The sequence below is a fragment of the Pipistrellus hanaki genome, assembly GCF_964339955.1.
Source record: "Pipistrellus hanaki genome assembly, chromosome: 7".
Classification (NCBI taxonomy): domain Eukaryota; kingdom Metazoa; phylum Chordata; class Mammalia; order Chiroptera; family Vespertilionidae; genus Pipistrellus; species Pipistrellus hanaki.
Window position 1 is genome coordinate 35,586,299 of NC_140509.1, and position 20,650 is coordinate 35,606,948.

Sequence of the window (20,650 nt, forward strand, 5' to 3'; positions counted from 1 at the left end):
GGACAGGGAAGCTGGTGCCAGCAGTTGAGGGTGGGGTGGGGGTGGGGAGGAGGAAGGCCTATTCTTGCATGAATTTTGTGCATCGGGCCTCTAGTCTAATATAAGTTCCCTTTGAACAGTGATGGGATAGTACCATTTTTCCTCTCTCATTTCAAGAAAAAAATACTTATAAAGATCTGCTATATTCTCAGACAAGTAAGTCAACATTCTTCCACTACCTCTCATGTTAGTTTTCATTTTGGGGAGTAGGGGCACATCTGCCCAAAAGATGTCTTTCAGAAATGTTGAAAGGAGTTAAAACAGGAAGTATTGCTCATGTGGCATTCCTTATACAATGTCTCCAAAATGTCGGTTTCATACACTACAGCTATTATATAGTACTTTCAATTTAGAGAAACAATCAGATAATCAAATGGTGTATTTCCCCCAAATAACTATGACCCACAGAATTAAACATTCATCTATTATCATGTGGCCCTTAATCTTTTGCATTTTTCTCTTAAATATATGCTAAATTTTTCCTAATCTCTGAGAAATACTAAAAAAGTCTTCAAGTGATGAACTGCAATAAGCAATCTTAATAGAACACATTAAATACCCAATGAAAAATACTATTTTAAAAAAAGCATAATTAGAAGCTGTAGAGATTTTACCTTAATTTTTCTCTCAGTGTCATCTAGTTTTAACTCTGCTGCAACTAGCTTCTTTGCCAAGTCATCTCGCTCAGGCAGGTGTCTAGCTTCAGAGATCATTTTCAGTTTCTTTAAGGAAAATTTTGTCTTAAGTAGTTCACCTTCTGCATCTTTCACCTTTTTCTCAGTTGCCCGTTCTTTGTCCTGAGATTTTCGTAAGCGTTCTTTGAGTGCTGTAATCTCATTGTTATGACGAGTAATAAGTTGTGATATTTCATTTTCTGTATCTTCAAACTTATTCAGGGCTTTCTCCTGTTTGTATTGAAGCCTTTTCAAAACTTTATTTTCTTTTTGCTGCTCAGCTAACTTGACCTGGAGGTCAGTCACTTCATTCTGCAGCTCACTGATTTTTAGCAGTCTTGCAGAAAGTATCCGTTTTGTAACGAGATCAACGTCTTTCCGAAGTGGCTCCCTATTGAGGCTCTGGGAGCGAAATCCCACTCGGCCTTCCTTTCTGTTCGATGGACCCTTAGGACTTGCTTTCTTAGGGGCTAAAAAAGAAACAGTAATATTGTAAAATGAAAAAGCTGTACCAAATATATTATTTTTCATTCTAACAACTGGATTCATAATATTATTTTGTTCCTTAAAATCTGATTTTACAATATTTAGTTAAACATCAGATTTTATTTAGAGCTCTTAATATAATATAATGTTTTTATTAAGAAAGGTTTGGGACCTTTCAAAGGAAGGTAAAGAATATTCTGATTCATCAAAATGACATGACAATAGCTTGTAAGGAATTGTTTGACATTAATTTAAAGGATGATTTATCAGGATTTATCATTTTTAACTTTATAAGAAGGTGACAAGTCAGAAATTCGAACATGGGCTTCACGAGCATTAGCATGGTGCCTAATAAACACCAGACAAAACTGTGATATTCAAGTCACTTGTGCCAAGGTATTCGAAATAGGAAAATGTAAGTTTTCTCTAAATTAATTAGAACTCCTTTCTTTTCTATTTGGTGAAGAGGATGGCAACATATTGAACAGTGAGAAGATTGTAACTAAGATTTACCACCTAATAACTCCTTGGCCAGTCAGTTCACTAAACCTTCCCAGGTCTATTTTCCCCACCCACAGAATGAGGATACCACCACCTTGCATAATTATGCTGTTCTGAAGATTAAATAAAGTTCTCCACAAATATTCTCTGCCAGTAATATGAACTTAATCCTATTTATTAGTGATTAAAGATGTATTTTTCATCCAGCAGTACTGATGTGATTCTAAATGCTTTCTCAGGGGCTTGTGTGTGTGTGTGTGTGTGTGTGTGTGTGTGTGATGCTCATATAAAAAAAAATCTGACATAATTTGAGAACAAGATAAAAACTAAATACTACATCCTAAAAATATAAGCATGTGAAATCCCTGAGTATACATATTAGATCCCAACATTTCACAGAAATCTGGAATGTTATTGTTTTTAATAAAAGTTCATTAAACTTAGGCCTCCTTATACAGAACACCTTCCCTTTTAAAGAGGCTTCTGGATATTTGTCATAGTTAAGAATAATGAACTTTAATCTCCAAGATGACTGCATTTTTTCAAGAAGGAAATGCATTCCAGAGTAAAAAACAACAAAATCCCCCTAGAAAACCCAACCTTTCCCTACCCATCTCACCAGCCAGGAATACCCTGATCCCATTATATATAAATAAGCAAAGATTAACAAATAGCATTTACAATTTAACATTATAAATTTCATTAAAAAGATAGATTATAAAGAAGGTGTTTGCATACATACTAATTTGGGATTCCAGCTCTAATAATGCTTAAATACATCAAAGGAAATGGTAATAAAAATAAAGGAAAAGCTACTTGCAATTTCGAAACTATACAATAATGTAGTCACTAGCCACATGCGGCTACTGAGAAATGTGAAGTATGGGTGGTACAAACTGAAATATGCCATAGCTGTGAAATGTAGCCTGGAATTAAACCACATTTGCCTTCAAAATGAAGGTAGAATATTTCACACACAATGTTTTATATTAATTGTATTTTAAAATACTTTGGATATGCTGGGTTAAATAAAATATATTAAAATTAAGTTCACCTTTTTTAAAATGTGGGTTATTAGACAATATATAATTATATGTGTGGCTTGCATTTGTGACTTGCATTATATTTCCATTGGACAGCAATGCTCCAATTTTAAATTGGAGAGTCCATCATTTCAAGGTTCTTTTATTTTCTTTTCTTTTTTAATATATTTTATTGATTTTTTTACAGAGAGGAAGAGAGAGGGATAGAGAGTTAGAAACACTGATCAGCTGCCTCTTGCACATCCCCTACTGGAGACGTGCCTGCAACCAAGGTACATGCCCTTGACCGGAACTGAACCTGGAACCTTTCAGTCCGCAGGCCGACACTCTATCCACTGAGCCAAACCGAGTGTTAGTATCTATATGCTATTATGGAATAATAGAGTGTTGGTATCTATATGCTATTATGGAATATGTACTCAGCTCTTGGAAGGTCAGAAACTTTATATATAAAATGATTATACATAAAGATGAACTTTAATAATTCCAAATCTCTGGTTTTTATGTATAAAGTTATATTGCTCAGCAAATAAGATTTCCTATAAATAGAAACTTGTTTTATTTCAAACTTGAAGCCTATGTAAAAATCAGGATAAAAACTTTGTACTAACATTTTACTTCAAGTAGTCAGACAGACGGAAAGGGATTCCACAACAACTTTTGACATACTAAAAATGTGACCATTTACTTTTAGCATATTCCATTTGTATGACTACAAACTGATTAACAGAAGTATACTTAACCTGAAGTAAAAAATACCAGCTTTCATCTACCATTTTTATTTTCATTTTTAAAACTACCAAGATCAAATGTAGTGTTAACAGGACTGAGAATATGACTGATTCCCATATCATTCTTCATCTGCCTATAAGTCACCACCAAAAAGAGGGTGAGAAAATAATGCTTTTCTTCTTCCTCTAGGAGTTAAAAATAAAGTATGACATTGAAAAAAACATGTAGTAAAGGTAAACTATGTATCTACCAAAACCCCAAAATATTTTACTGATAAAAGCAATAGTAGAATAAATGTGTAATACACAAACATGCATGTCCTAAACTATTATTACACTAGAGACCCGGTGCATGAAATTTGTGCACTGGGGGGGTTGTCCCTTAGCCCAGCCTGTGCCCTCTTGCAGTCCAGAAGCCCTCAGGGGATGTCCATGGGGACCGGGCCTAAGCTGGCATCCTCAGTGCTGCTGCGGAGGTGGGAGAGGCTCCAACCATAGCTGCTGCGCTTACTAGCCATGAGCCTGGTGTTCCTCCTGTAGGAGCACAATGACCACCAGGGGGCAGCTTCTGCATTGAGCATCTGCCCCCTGGTGGACAGTGGGCATGATAGCAACCAGTCAGTCCACTGTTAGGTTGATTTGTATCATTATACATCCAACTTCTAATAGAGCACAGTTTTATTTTTTAAAATAATAGAATATGCTAGAAAGGGATAAAGGAAAGAATTGCTATCAAACATGCAAACCCAGCCCACCCTGGTTTGGCTCAGTGGATAGAGTTGACCTGCGGACTAAAGGGTCCAGGGTTCTATTCCTGTAAAGGGCACATGCCCAGGTTGCGGGCTTGATCCTCAGTAGGGACCATGCAGGAGGCAGCCAATCAATGATTCTTTCTCATCATTGATGTTTCTATCTCCCTTCTTCTCTGAAGTCAATAAAAGTAAATTTAAAAAAATGCAAACCCACAAATTCAAGTGTTCAAAACCCTGTAGTTTTTTTTTTATTGTTGTTAATCTGACCAGCAATCAAATCTTTAATTTAGGTACATGCTCTTGACTGGGAATCAGACCTGTGACCGTTTGGTGCATGGGTCCAAGGTTCTACATTGAGCCATACCTGCCAGGGCCAAGAAACTGTTTTAATTATATTGATTGTTTTTCTGTAATTATATTGGTAATCTACACTGGTGATTGTAACTTTAACCAAAGAAAACTAACTTAGTGTTTAAGGGAAGGTATAAGTTTAGTCCTGTTGTTTGATCTAATGTAGTGAAACTACCACGGATTTTAATTCAGAAGACATGCAAAGCAGAAAACTGTGCAAGTCAGAATGAAGACAATAACTGAAATTTTTATAGGTGATATTAGAACTGTTTTTTACACCTTTTTCTCAATTATCTTCTCAAATAAGATAAAGTTTAAGGAAGTTCCAAATCCTTAATTGGGTGGCCTCCAAAATGCTCTGGAGAAGGATTGAAAAATCCAAATATTCCTACCAATAATTCCCTAGGTAGATAAATTATTTCTTGGGAATAAATAAGCATTTCCTAAGGTTCAACCTAAGGTCTGTTTATTCTTAATTATGTAGAGCAAAAGTTTAATATCAGATAATGATCTCAACCACAAAATCAAAACAGGAGGTGAACACTGAGACAGCTGGACGAAAAGACCAATTTCCTGCAGAAGGGAAAAAAAGAAAAAAAGGAAGGAGGGAGAAAGGGAAAGAAGGCAGGAAGGGTCAACACCCAATTGCTAAAAGTATGAACATCCCTGAGAACCTAAATCTGGGGTCTGTGAAAGGGTTGTTTTTGAAAGAAACATGCATTCTTATTCACTTTTAAAAGAGACCAACCAAAGGATTTATATGCATGCATATAAGCCTAACCAATGGACACAGAAAACAAGGGGGTGAGGACATGAGTGGGGGGAATAGAGGGGGTAATGGGGAAATTAGGACACATTTGTAACACCTTAAGAAAAAATTTTGAAAAAGGCAAATATTTTTTAAAGTAAAAATTTATATAAGCACTTTTAATTATACCCCCTATTAAATCTTTTCAATGGCTATTCTCACACAGAAACAATCAATATATCGCATAGGATTCAAGGTGTTTCATGACCTGGCTACTGTTTTTCTTTTCAGTTTCCAATTTCACCACTCGTTGCCTTGCAACCTGGACTCTCACCATTCTAAGCTACTGCTGCTACAGCTGTGCTGCATTTATTACCACGGACTATACCCACCTCACTTAGCTCATTTTAATGGCATACTTGTAGTCCTTATGCATTTTGTTACCAAATACACATTGGGGTTTTCTTGACCAGGGATTTATTAAAATGAAGAGGTTCTATAATCTTATCTAGTCAAATGTGTATTGATATCAGTTCCAGACTAGTAACACTTTAATAAGAAAACTTATTTATAAAATATTATTAATCTTGTTTCCATTTTAACACAGTTTAATAGGAAACTGAATGGTGATCTCAAGTCTGAACTTTTGCAGTAAGCACTATATTACCCAGTGGAAGTAATTTTATTCAATCTAAAATGCCTCTCAACCACTTTATATCAATGCTTTTCACTACTTCTTAAAATTGAAGACAAAGAAAAGTACATTTTGTTTTCTTTTGGGTTTTTTTGTTTTGTTTTGTTTGTTTTTGCCTTTACAGTACCTCCAATACTCCAAAATAAGCATTTATTTAGGAAGAAAACAAAATGAAGAGCCTTAATCATGGTTCTTTCTTTTGTATATATTATGGCTTTGAATATAACAAAGGCTAATACTACAGTGCCATAAGCAACATTTATATAAATTTACAAAAATATAGTCTATTCAAACTGTAAATCAGCCCATGCATATATCAATAAACATATTAATAGAAGAGTTTCATTCATGCAAGGTTTCCTTAAGTCCTTAAAATGAGTCTTCTAGGTCTACTGGACTCTCTTACAAAATGCTTACCTTGGTGATGCACTTCACTATCTGAAATTTGTCTTTTAGAATTTTTTTTCTTATTACTCCTGTGTGAGGAGGGATTGGCCAGCGATGACCGGCCAGAAGACTGTGGCGTAGTTTCAAAATCAGATGAACAATAGTAGTAATAATGTTGTTTGTCTGCCTTATTTTCTTGGTCAGTGTCTGGACTTCTTTCTTTTTCCCCCATGATTTTGAAAAAAGTCTCTATTCACATAACTTCACAGATTCCTTTGTCCAGAAAAATCCATGACACGCCTGAAGAGAACTTTTTAAGTCTTTAGATCCTGGTGAAAATATTCACGTCTGTTTTCTCTATGTATCTGTAGTCCACAATTCACATTAGCAACCAGAAAAAACACTTTTTCTCCCCTACAATTAACAAAGGGGGAAGAAAACTCATTATATTTTGTGAAATCCATTTTTATAGGTAATTACCCTGAAAGACTAAAAGCAAAATAATATACTACTTACATTTTTCAAAAGAGGTGATAATATAATCATCTATATTTTCACACAATCATATTTATAGTACTTGAAGAAAAGACAAACTGTCATAGTCATGATAGAGAACATGTAAAATGCCTGACATATAATTGCTTCTGGATAAATATTAATTGTATTTGACCCCCTTAAATATTAAGATATGAATATAAATATGCAAATGCTGATTTTTAAGAGTTGAATAACAACCAGTTGTTTTCTTTGGGGGAGAGGGGATGGTAAAGAACAAGCCTGCTAATAAGAACCAGGAAAAATATCTAAGATTGACTACATAAAAATGTACAACTGTAGTATTAAATGTTAATCAAATTAAAACACTTGAAAAACATTTGCAACATGACAGAAAAATGGTTACCATTATTAACACATAAGAAAATACCCATACCACCTCATTGGAAAAATAGGAGCCCAAAAGTTAAATCGGCAAAAACATGTTAAGACCTATAGCAGACAATACAAATGATAGGCACATAAAAATATTCCACCTCAGATACCTTTTTAAACCTATCAAATTATCAAAGATTTTTCAAAACAACATGCTGCTGTCAAAATCCACAGAATTCTTGGGAAAATGTTGGCCAGGTAAATTAAAAATGTAATTATGCTTTTAACCTTAGATCCAATAATTCTAATCCCAGATACCAATAACCCTAAAAATAGGGGGGAAGTTATGTGAAATGTTTAATGAAATACATTTAAAAAAGGGTAGGGTGCCCATGGCAGGGCTCTTTGGTTGGTTGGAGCATTTCCTGTGTGCACCAAAAGGTTGGAAGTTTGATGTTTTTCTCTCACATTGATGTTTCTCTCTCTCCCCATCCTTCTTTCAAATCAATAAAAACATATATTTGGGTCAGGATAAAAAAAAATTAAAATTTTTTTTAAAAAAAAAGCAATTTAAATGTCTAACCACTGTGCTATAATTAAGAACAATATTGCACACACATGTCAGAATGGATATAATCAGTGAATCAGCAAACAACAAGTACTGGTGAGGATGTGGAGGTAAGGAAACTCTTGTGCACTGTTGGTGGGAATGCAGATCGGTGTAGCCACTATGGAGAGCAGTATGAAGTTAACTCAAAAAATTTAAAATGGAACTGCCTTATGACCCAGCGATTCCACTTTTGGGAATTAAGCCAAAGAAACCAGAAACACTAATTCCAAAGAACATATGTACCCATATGTTCACTGCAGTGTATTTAAAATAGCTAAGATCTGGAAGCAACCCTATAGATCCATCAGTAGATGAGTGGATAAAAATACTGTGGTACATTTACACAATGGAATACTACTCTGCCATAAAAAGGAAGATCATTTTATCCTTGATTGACAGCATGGATGGACCTGGAGAATATTATGCTAAGTGAAGTAAGCCAGTCAGAGAAAGACAAGTTTCATATGATTTCACTCATTGTGGAATTTAATGAACAAACTTAATTACCAAGGAAAACAGACAGACATATAGAGACCAGGCAGACAGCTCTGAGTGGGGTGGAAAGGAATAATGAGATTGAGCAAAAAAGAACAAAAAAATAAGAACTCGTGCATGTGGAAAACAGTGCAGTGATGGTGCAGGGTAGAGGAAGAGGGGTGGGTGGAAGTGGAAGAGTGCATAGAGTGACTAAATTTTAAAAAGAATAATATTGTAAAAATCAATACAGCATATCATCATGCAGTTGTTAGAAATGTTTATAAAGAGTTTGTGTTAATAAGCAAAATGTTTATACTATTATAGCAAAGAAAAATTTAAACAGGTATATACAATAAATCTCAGCATAGTCATTGAATAAATAGTATTCAATCAGAACTCAGGAACTGAAAAAATATTTTCAAAACAAAGGGTACATAAATATATATACCAAAATATTGTCTTTCTGGGCAACATGAATTTTAGATTTTATCTCTCTCTTAATATGTTTTTATTTTTTAATAAAATGAAATTAATTATTTTTATAATTACTATATTCTTTTTAATAATTAGAAGAAACAAAAAATCCCACTGAGAAAAAATTAGTATTAAAAATGATAAGGGATTTTAAAAACTCTGTAGTCCATACTTGAATTAGAAGTGTAAGTATGGATTATGATGGATTTTATATTAAGAAGAACTATCTCCTAGTTCTGTCCATTGACAAAATCCTAAAATAAGGAACAAACGAATTGCAAAGAACATTCCTAGCACCCAGATGTAGTGTCTAAATACTATTTCCCTTTAAAAGAAACAAATGCTCCTATTAAAATATCTCATTCCACATTTGAGGGAGGAAACATATAAGATGAATCTACAAATCTAAAAATGTGGTTACACCAGAAAGCAAGGAAACTATCAGACACCAGATGGAGTGGCAAAAGGGCTTAAGAGCCAATGAAGAAGCTCATGATAGCAAAAGATGGAACAATTTCACCATCATTAAGAATTTTATGAGCAAAGGATTAAAATACATCAGATATGTTTAAATCCAAGGGGTCATATAAAACTAAAAAAACAACAACACTAATTAGCCCTGGAAGATGCTAGGGAACCAATTTACACCTGACAATTGATATAATAAAGAGAAAAAAAATCAAACACATATCTTGCCTATTTTGTTACAAGCTGTATTTCAAAAATAATAATAGCTTTAATTGGAAGTATTTCTTTACAGAATCATTCAAACAAATGAAAAAGAAAATATTAGAATGACAAAATTAAAATATTGTCATTTTGTACCAATAATGAAATAATGATCACTAATGGCTGCTAACACCACAGAATAAAAATAAGCAGATACTGTGTGCCTCCAGGTAGGACATAATGAGACCTCTGAAGTAATCTGCTTCCCTTCAAGGAAATATTTACACGTTTAAAAATTGTCTAGGCCTGGGGTTGGGGAGAAAGGGTGAGCTAGAAGGGGTCAAGAAGAGAAAAAATTGGATATATGTAATACTTTCAACAATAAATATTTAATTAAAATTAAAATTGTACAGAAAAAAAGGATGATGGACTAGAGCAATTAAATGAATTCACCACTTATCATCCGTGTAAAGCTGGAGAACTCACCCACTTCTCAATCTAAATTTGAACCTCAATTTTCTAATAGTAACTTCTTAAGAGAATTATTGTAATGATTCAATGGGATAATTCAATCACTATCATACAATAAGCACTCAGGAAATACCAACAATTATATTTACAATTCAAACAGAAGATGCTCAGTTAATTCTGACTCATGTTCCTTGTAAAAGTCTTTCCGTTTTAATTCCAATATAATTAAAAGTTGATTATATGGAATAGATGAGGATGATTTGATTTATATGCACATAGCAGAAGTAGCTCAATCATCTAGTTAGAGGTGCCACCTAACTTTCATTGCAAAGAATCCACAAAACATTACCTGCCACTCATCTTATGTATAAGCCCATTTTCCATCCCAAATATATGCATATAGTTAAAAAAAAAAAATATTGCCTAGCCAGTGTGGCTCACTTGGTTGAGCATCATCCTATGCACCAAGAGGTCTCTGGTCAGGGCACATGCTCAGGTTGTGGGCTTGATCCCAGGTAGGGGGCGTGCAGAAGGCAGAGAATGGATGTTTCAGACTCTCCCTCTCCCTTCCTCGGTCTCTAAAGAAAAATATCAAAACCATTTTTTTTTTTTTTAAGGAGATATCCACTGCACCAATATCCAAGAGTCTTGATCCCTGGGGCAACTATTTTTATGGCTTCTACTTTTATGCTTATATATGTCTTGAATTAGCATGTTTAAACTATGGAAGATGAGGATTTAATTAAATCTCAGTGTAAAGGGTTACAATATGCAATTACATGTTGGTTATGCAGGATTTTCTCCTTAGAATTCCTAATTGTCCTCCCTGACCTCTCCCCAATTGAAAGGAAAGGGCATCCTTCTATCATCATGGACATCTACCAGTTTGTCATTCTATACACAACCTAAATTCCACTCCATTCTTCCCCTTATAGATATTTTTTGTGGAGACCTGTGATTTTCTATTCGAACTTAAACCAATTACTTTCTAGATTTGTTGGACTGCTGTCCTTCTGGAACTACTTTTATTGTGCTCATAAATTAATCCATCATTTCTAATAGCCCATGCCAGTGGTTGGCAAACTCATTAGTCAAAGTGAGCTGCATGTGGCTCACAAGTCTCAGTTTGCCGACCACTGGTCTATGCCATAACTTTATTAGTTTTCATTATAATTTTACCAGTCCAAATCCTCAAATACCCTCTTCAGAAAGGGTGTATGAGTTAGGAGAGGTAAGTGTTCTAAGTCCTCGCATACCTGAGAATGTTTTTATTTTGTCCTCAAATTTCAGAGGTTCTGAATTCTAAGTCATTTCCTCTTAGAACCTTAGAGACTCTGTTCCACTCTTCTAAACCTTCAAATGTGCGTATGAGATGTGAGTCATTCTTTTAATCAACATTTTTTTTTAGCCCTACTTAGCTCTATGTAAGAGCAATGACAACAAAAAATGCCTTCCCTAAGGGTGTTTACACTGTAGTTATGCTCATCTGTTTCTCATTCCTTTACAGGTTATCTCCCCCCTATCCTCCCTCTCTTTAGGAGCTTTTAGGATTTTCCTTTTTTTTATACTGAAACTAGGGACCTGGTGAATGAAATTTGTGTACTCAGTGGGGGAGGGGGAGTCCCTCAGCCTGGCCTGTACCCTCTTGTAGTCTGGAAGCCCTTAGGGGATGTCCGACTGATGACTTAGGCCTGTGGGGAGCAGGCCTAAGCTGTCAGTCAGACATCCTTAGCACTGGCGTGGAGGCGGGAGACACTCCTGCCACTGCCGCTGAGCTCACCAGTCATGGCCCTGGCTTCTGGCGCACTTACCACTAGGGGTAGTTCCTGTGTTGAGAGTCTGCCCCCTGGTGGTCAATGTGCATCACAGCGACTGGTTGTTCTGCCGTTCGGTCTATTCTATTTGCATATTAGACTTTTATTATATAGAATTTCATAATGATGTGCCTAGATGTGGGTCTTTTTCACTGATTGTGTTGACCCATGTTCTCCCTCTTCCTTTTGATATGGAAACTTGTATTTTTAGGTAGCAGAAATGTTATATAACCTTTTTGATAAGTGACTCTCTTTACTCTTTTTGAAACATCTACTGGTTAAACTACAGATATGTTCTCTTTTCCTTTTTTGTACTATTCTCAAAGAGATTTACTCAATTTATCTTCTAAACCACCCAATTGTTGTTTTTTTTTTAATTTATGCAAACATCTCAATTTCCAAGAACTCTTTCTTGTTCTGATTTTTAAAAATAATTATTCTGTTTTTACTTTCCAGAGGCAATGTATTTTCATTCCTCTGAAAAAACTAAATAGACATTTTGTTTTAAGGTTTCTTCTGATCCAGGAATTATGTTTCATCTGGTGACAGTTTTTCTGTTTGTCTCAGGTTTACTTTATACGAGTGGTGGGCAAACTGCGGCTCACGAGCCACATGTGGCTCTTTGGACCCCTGAGTGTGGTTCTTCCACAAAATACCAAGTGAGGGCATGCACTTCGTGGCCCATGCGCAGAAGTCAGTTTTCGGCTCTCAAAAGAAATTTCAATCCTTGTACTGTTGATATTTGGCTCTGTTGACTAATGAGTTTGCCGACCACTGCTTTATAATGCTAGTCTGTTTTTTGTTTTTTTCCTTTGGAGGCAACTTTTGGTTGTCCATTGATATTTAAGAAAGAAGAAAAAGGAAGAATGAATGGAAACCATGTACATGTGAGTTGGGGACTCCCTTTCAGCTAGAATGAAGAGGGATTATCTACAGACACAAATGTCCACCTGGGCAACTCTTTTCGGTGTGTGTGTGTGTGTGTTGCTTGTTTTTTATTTCCAGAAGAAATTAACTCTGCATTTATGATGGGAAAGGGAGGGAAGGGTGTAGGACAGGAAATAATTACACTGACTGTCACTGTACATTGGTATTGGGTAGGAAAGAAAGCAAAACTACCTCATATATAGTTTTCAATTATTCTTCCTTCCCATTTTCAATCATCCTTTTCTTCTGACTTTAAATCCAAAGATATCTGAAAATCTGTTTGATATTCTGTTGGATACATTAAAATCTGTTTGCTGCAGTTTCTTCTTGAATATTTTAGGACATAGTTTCCTCTGCTCTAATCTGTTTCATCTATCATTACTCTGCCTCTTTTAGGAATGTGTTGTAATTGCTAATATACTGAGAGTACACTATCATTCCTTCAATGCTATAAGTTTTCTCTCCCCCCCTCCTTAATATTATTTTAACATTGTCTCCAAAGAGAGAGAAAACAAATGCCTATGGTCAGATCTACATCACTCATAGCAAACATGTCATTTTTAAGCCAATTATTTCTAACAATTATTCTTCCCCTTTTACAACTTCATAAAGCAATCACTTTTCCAAAGTCCATGAAACTGCTATTCAATTCATGTATCCATTAATTCAAGAAAAAATTACAGATGCCACTTTAGACAATAAGAAAATCAAGATAAGCAAAAATATACTATTTCTCTAGGGCAGTGGTTGGCAAACTCATTAGTCAACAGTGCCAAATATCAACAGTACAATGATTGAAATTTCTTTTGAGAGTCAAATTTTTTAACCTTAAACTTCTTCTAATGCCACTTGTTCAAAAGAGACTCACCCAGGCCATGGTATTTTGTGGAAGAGCCACACTCAAGGAGCCAAAGAGTCACATGTGGCTCTCGAGCCGTAGTTTGCCGACCACGGCTCTAGGGTAGGGTCTGGCTCTTTTATCAAAGAGAAGCCATGAAGAAAACAGTCACAATAAATTATGTATGGCCCTAGCTGGTTTGGCTCAATGGATAGAGCATTGACCTGCAGACTGAAGGTCCCAGGTTCAATTCCGACCAAGGGCACATGCCCGGGTTGTGGGCTCGATCTCCAGTAGTAGGCGTGCAGGAGACAGCCAATCGTATACCATACTCGTATTATCCTGTACTCTGTTACAATTCTTCATGACAACAAACAAGTAGTATTCCTTAGAAAAGATAGCAACCCAAAAATCAAAGCCTTCCTAGAGAATAGAAACTTTGGCACCTGTGAAAAGACACTTTTAAAAATGTGGTCCTTAGTCCTTATAAAAAAAAATCATTGTATGGCTGACAGTGCTGTCAGAAAGCAGTTTAAATAAGCAAATAGGCAAACAAAAGTTAACAAGTTAAAAAAAAAAAAAAGACATGAAATATTAGACAAAAAGAAATAGACAAAGATGAGATAATACAATTATTAGAATAACTACTAATGTTTCTTATAAATTTATAAACACAAAGTACAATAGCTTAATAAGATTACATAACAATTTAGCACAGGTGAACCCTGGGGAATCATCCCTTTCTTTACATAAATTACGGAAATTAAGGCCCACAAGACAAAGTGACTTACCCAAAATCACAGTTTATCTTAAGATCTCAGAACTAAGTACAACTTGAAATGGACTACAAGCTTTCTGAATCTTAATTGGGTGACCTATTCAATATTTCACTATCAACAATCATGAGAACTACCTCAATTGTGAAGCCACCTCCATCTGCAACTACCTCATACTGTAGTCCTTACTAAAACTGAAGCAGCATTTCTGCTCCTTTTTAGAACTAAACCTCTCACGAATCTCCTTCCCCACACCACCTCACCATCTCAAAAATTGTGCTCCTGCAATTGTGTCCTCTCTACGGGATCCTTTCTGTCAACAAAGAGGCTCTCATAAAGTTGTCATTTGACTCCACGTCCTATTGCATTTACAACCCAATTTCTCAACTCCAATTTCCAATTAAATTTTTGAGCATAATCTATAATCTAGAATATTTCTACTTTTTCCCCAATTATTTTATTCTGAATCTCTACTAGACAGGTTTTCATTCCCACTGAAATACCTTTTGTTAAAATAGACCACAACTTTCATCTTGGCTAAATCCAATAGCCAATTTTCTGTCCTATTCAACCCTGACCTCATAGCATTTGACACAACTAATCACTCCTCCCTTTTCTTGCTTAGCTTCCACAGCCATCTGCTTCCCTGGTTTTCTTACTATGTAACTGGCTGTCTCCTCTCAACCCCCTTTGTTAAATCCGTCTCCTATTCCTGATCTCTAAATGTTGAAATGCACAAGGCATGACATATTTGTACTTTTTATCTATACTCTCTCCTTAGGTAATGTCATCTAGACTTCTTTTACCTTGACTTTCAGATTCATATATCCACCTTCCTATCTGACAACTCAATCTAAGTCACTTCACACTTACATGCCCAAAACCAAAATTATGATCCACCACTCTTTCCTGCTTTCCTGATCTCATTAAATGGCACCCACATTTACTAAATTACTTATATTGCAAATTTAATGTCCATTCCGGATTCCTTCTTAAGCTCATATCCCACATCCAAGCCATTTGTAAAACCAGGTGGTTTTTATCTCTAAATATATTCCGAATTTGATTGTTTCTTACCATTTCCACTGCTACTAACTTAGTCCAAGCCACCATCTTTTTCTCACTTGAACTTCAGCAATAGTCTCCTAATTGATAGTCTGCTTTTATCCCTGCTTCCCTGGTTACAAAATACTATTTGATACAATGATCAATTGGCATTGCTCTCCTGTTTAATACCCTTTAAAGGCTTCCTACAGCCATCATATTCCTTAATCAAACCTGCAAACTCCTATAAGGTCTAGCTAGCCCTTGTTGCCTACCTCATCGTTACCTCATGCAACTCTTCCCCTCATCTGCTTTTTCAGCCAAGCGGCCTCCGTTTGTGACTCAGAGATGCCAAGCTTATTGCCAACTCACAGACTCTGTACTTGCTGCACCCTTTACTTACCTAGAAGAACTTCACAACGATGGGTCCTTCTCTGTATCCTGTTCACTGCACAAATGCCACCTTCTCAACGATGGCCCCCATGACAGTTCTTAGAGTGAGTCCAGTCACTATCTTATTACTATTTTTCTTCATAGACCCTGTTATTGTTGGAAATAACTTTACATTTATTGTCTCTCCCACTAAATATAAGACTCATGAGAACAGAAATCTTTTCTGTGTAGTTCACCGTGGTAACTACAACACCATTTACTAATTTTTTGAGGAATAAAAAGTTATTTTGTAATGCTATTCCAAATAGAATATGACTAGTTTCATTGTGTAAAATTTGCCTTTCTGTTTTAAAGGAAATGATACATCTTCCCTCTTTCAAATAATTGCCATGAGGCTTCATTAAATCTCTAAAACTCCCAAGAGAAAAGTTAGCAAATCAAAGAGTTTTGCTCAGAACCATTAATTCATAGTAAAGTTGAAATATTATTATTGAGTTAATTTTTAAATAACTAAGATGACCTAATAGGGCTTCAGACAAATTAAATTTTACTTATAGTTAAAAAAAAATAATTTCTATTAATATTTAACTAATATAAACGAGTCACAATATGTTAACAAAATAAAATTAATTTTTCTTACAAGTAAAGTTATGTACATTAATAGAACATTGAAGATTTATATTCCATGTATAGGTCTCCAACTAAATTAAACTAATTCTTTGTGACCAAGAATGAATTGGTTAATAGTTGTATATCTGTTTTCCTTATCTGTACAGGGGTAACTAGATAAAACAAAAAACTTTGAAAAAACTGTCTTACCCAATTTAAATTCTTAAGATGTGTTTATTTTCTAAAATGGCCAAGAGTGCTATCATAACGCTAGAAAACATTGAATCTAACACTTGGCATTTTTCATCCAAAAACAAACTTTCTTCCTAAAGAATGTCTCTAATAGTATAGGTCATACAGAACAGGTCATAAAAAAATTAAGCTCCTTCAGTACCAGAATGCCTCCTTTATACACAGTTTCAAATGACTCAGGATATAAATCTATAGAGTCCAAAATTCCCATTTTCTCCACATCCTCTCCAGCACTTGTTGTTTGTTGATTTATTTGGTGGAATGCAGACTGGTGCAGCCACTGTAGAAAATTGTAATGGAGTTTCCTCAAAAAATTAAAACTGCTTTTTGATCTAATGATATCACTTCTGGGTGTATATCCTAAAACACCAATCAGAAAGAATATATGCACCCCAATGTTCACAGTACTGTTATTTGTAATAGCCAAAGAATGTATATGCATATATGCATAACTCATGGACACAGACAATAAAATGGTGAAGACCTAGGAGGTGAGGAGGAAGGGTGAAGGGAGGAAAAGTGGGGATGGGGGAGATGGACATCTGTAATAGAATCAACAATAAAAAATGAAAAGTTTAGTTTTGAGAGGAAAAAAAAAACTTGTATAATATCAAATAACTGTTCCTGTCATTTCTCTGTGTTCAGCTTCTTTGTATAAAACACTGCTGCCTGGCTACCTCTGCTGCCAGCAAAAGAACTCACACAACAGGTGAGATGAGTATAATAAAAGAAAGAGCAAAAAACATAAATAAGGAGAGTGCTCTCCCCCAAAAGAAAAATAACCAAAGATAAAAATAAAAACAATATTGCTGCATTAAAATTGCAATTGCTTCTCTCCCACAAAAGATAGAAATGATTAGAAATTAATAAAGTCAAGTAATTTTTTCCATTCCTCTACCTATGTTCCAGAATATTCTTAAAGCTTTTCCTTATTCTACGTTTATTTTCATGACACTACTCTTGCTTTAAAATCAAACTGTGCTTAGATTTTAAATATGGTCTCCTAGACTCTTGGCCAGATCACAGTAAATGCTAGATTTAAAATTTAAGGCATAAATTAGCCTCTCTTAAACAATGAATCCAATTAAAGCATCTTAACTTCTTTGAAACAATGGGTCAAATTAAAGCATCCCAACTATAGTACATATTCCTAAAGTTTAGTCAATCAAATGAAAACATTACAAAATATTCACTCATTCGTGAGATAATTACTGAACACCTAGTAAGTGTCAGGTACTGAACGAAGGATGGAGCTGGAGATACAAAAATAAGACACAAGGGATCCCCTACCATTAATAAACTCCCAGCCAAGAAGAGAAAAGTAACCTAAGAGTGTAAGTACTAATGACAAAGGGAAGTAAAGAGGACTAAGTAAACTCAAAACTAAGATTAGAGGGCAGAAGGGAGTTTGGAAAGGACTCTAGAGGCCACAGGGACTAAATGGAGTCTTTAGGGACTAGCAGAGATTAAGCACAAGTATGAATTGGGTAGCAGGTTTATGTTTTAGGGAGGTGGGATGGTAGACAAGGTTAGTAAAAAAAAAAAAAAAGGCAGTTGGTGAGCGGGACCATATTGCAAGTAAGAGGCAGCAGCATGTGCAAAGTAAAAGGCATAAAGCTGTGGCTCCAAGTCATCAGGCCACTCCCGATGACACTTCGGTAGGAATGCGGCCTCACTCCAGGCTGTCTCCAGGATTACTCACCGCACCTGGGCAAGCCTCTTCTTCAGCCATGCCAGAGGGATTTCAGTCTCTACCAAGGTTCTCTCCCCATGTTCCCCAGGCCCATGTTACTTTGCACAATAGTGAGCTCAGAGGGTGAGGATCGTGGAAACTCCGGGAGGGAGCACTGCGGGGCACGGATGGAGGCCACCACACCACCAGCTCCAGCACAGAGCCTCCTGTATCTGCAAGGAGTTCCACAGGCCAGGGCCCTTCTGAGAGCACTTGCAGATGGTGGATGGCTTGCTGTCCGCCAGCTCATGTGAGACTAGGCACTGGTTTCCTTCCTGACACTCACCATGGCATGCAAGTAAACTGCAGATAGTTTTACAACCGTGTTAATACAGTGGCTACTGAACACTTGAAATGTAACTAGTAGAGCTGAGATACGCTGTGAAGTGTAAAATACACATGAAACTTTGAAAACTCAGTACATAAAACATCTCTTTAATAGCCTTTTATATTTGTTATATGCTTTGAATTGGATAAAATACATTAATTTCACCTGTTTGTATTTTCTTGAGTGGCAACTGAAAAGAATGCCAAATTATTTCATGTTTTAATGTTATGTATCTAACCCAAAAACATATAACAAATATAAAAGAGACCATTAAAGAGATATTTTTATGTTCTTCTTTATATACTGAGTTTTTCAAAATCCCATGTGCATTTTACACTTACAGCATATCTCACTCCTTGGTCCTGCCAACGTAAAACACCAGCTATTTAAGCACCCGCGCCAACTCGTCTATGCCAAGAAGGCCCTTTTTTTTTTTTTTTTTTTTTTGCCAACTCTCTTTCCTCCTCTCATTCCATCCCTAAAAGAAGTGTAAATTACACACACACACACACACACACACACACACACATCCTTTAAGAACCTTTCCACTCTAACCATAGTCTTCACCTCTTATTTATGGGAACCCAGAGTTACCAAAAGCCTCACTCACAGCCTCCTTTCCCATCTTCCATCTGCACCAGGCCTCTGGGGTATTTAAAAAAACAACGCCCAGCCCCTTCTCTGCGTTTTCTGCAATTCCTCCCGTCTCTTCTAGAACTCAACACACCAAACAACCCTCCTCCGCTCCTCCTCCCCTTTCCCCAGCCCGCACCCGTGGGTGAGCCTCCCTGCTCCCCCGCCCAGCTGCAGGCACTTCACTCACTTCCCCGGGACTCTCTGCTCCCCGCGCCCCGCATCCTCCCGCGCCCTAATCCTTTCATCCCTCCCGCCGTCCCGGCGCGGCCAGCACGCTCCCACTCACGAACGCCGAGTCGTCCGCTCCCCCACACTCCATCCCACCGGCCCCCCGCAACTCCTGCCGGCCTCCGCGCCCGCCCCAAAGCCCGCCGTCAACGCGCCCTGCACCCCCAGCCCCACGGGCCGACGCGGCGTCCCACCTCCTCGCCTTCTCTCCGGGAACCCACTCCCCGCCGGGACCTCGGCGTCCGGCCGCGGGGGGCGGGCTGCGGGCCCTGCGGCAACTGCGGGGCGGGCTCGGGGGGTGCGGGAGGTTTGGGCACCGGAGGAGGGGCGGGGGCCACAGCTGCGGGCGGCGGAGCGCGGCGACTCCGGCTCCAGGGCAACGGGGGCGGGGCCCAGACGCCGCCGCGGGAGGGCCGCAGCCAATGATGCTCGCCCAGATTCCCCATTGGCCTCTGCGGCCAGGTGGCCCATGCTATTGGCTCCTGTGGAACGGGAAGGCGGGGCGATGAGGCCAGGAGAGGGCGGCCATTGGTTAAACCGCTCCAGCTTTAGCGGCTACCCGCGGCTGGGAGGCACTTGGCGCCGAGGCTCCAGGAAGAGGAGCCGGCGGCCCTTTAAACGGAGGGAGCGAGGCTCCGAGGCTGAGCCGGGTCCCGCGCCTCGGCGGGTGGGAGCGGGTGGACGCGCGCGGAGGGGACAGGGGTTCGTGATCCCCGGCCTCGTGAATTGTGGACACTGGAGACTGCGCAACTGAACACACGAACCAGAGTCTCGGAAACCGACTGGCTTTAAATTGGGGAGACATTATAAACCAGTGTTTCCCAAACTTCTTTCATGATGAGAATCACCTGGTGGAGTTGTTAAAACACAGATTCCTGAATCCCAACTAAGAAGTGCTAAACTAGAATTTTTGGGAACATATAGGTAAAATTGTATACTTAACTAGTGCTCTAAGACAGATGTTATATACAGAGCACTAAGGTATGCAATTTTACCTATATGTTCTCAAAAATTCTAGTTTAGCACTTCTTAGTTGGGATTCAGGAATCTGTGTTTTAGCAACTCCACCAGGTGATTCTCATCATGAGAGAAGTTT

The 20,650-nt window shown here is 37.4% G+C and overlaps 1 protein-coding gene across 3 annotated transcripts in view; it reads right to left on the reverse strand.

Moving 5' to 3' along the window:
* The window catches only part of LCA5 (lebercilin LCA5), a 35,232-nt gene extending 15,309 nt beyond the window's left edge, over positions 1-19,923 (reverse strand). The window contains exons 1-3 of one of the 3 annotated variants that reach the window (XM_084889488.1): positions 19,749-19,923; positions 6,437-6,820; positions 654-1,183 (exon numbers count right to left, since the gene is read on the reverse strand). In XM_084889488.1, coding sequence (XP_084745614.1) covers positions 654-1,183; positions 6,437-6,638 — 732 coding nt within the window. In that variant the 5' untranslated portion in view covers positions 6,639-6,820; positions 19,749-19,923. Of the gene's footprint in view, positions 1-653; positions 1,184-6,436; positions 6,821-15,779; positions 15,801-18,332; positions 19,323-19,748 lie in introns of those variants that run through there. The other 2 variants (XM_084889489.1, XM_084889490.1) reach the window with 2 other exon arrangements.
* Positions 19,924-20,650: the final 727 nt, after the last annotated feature.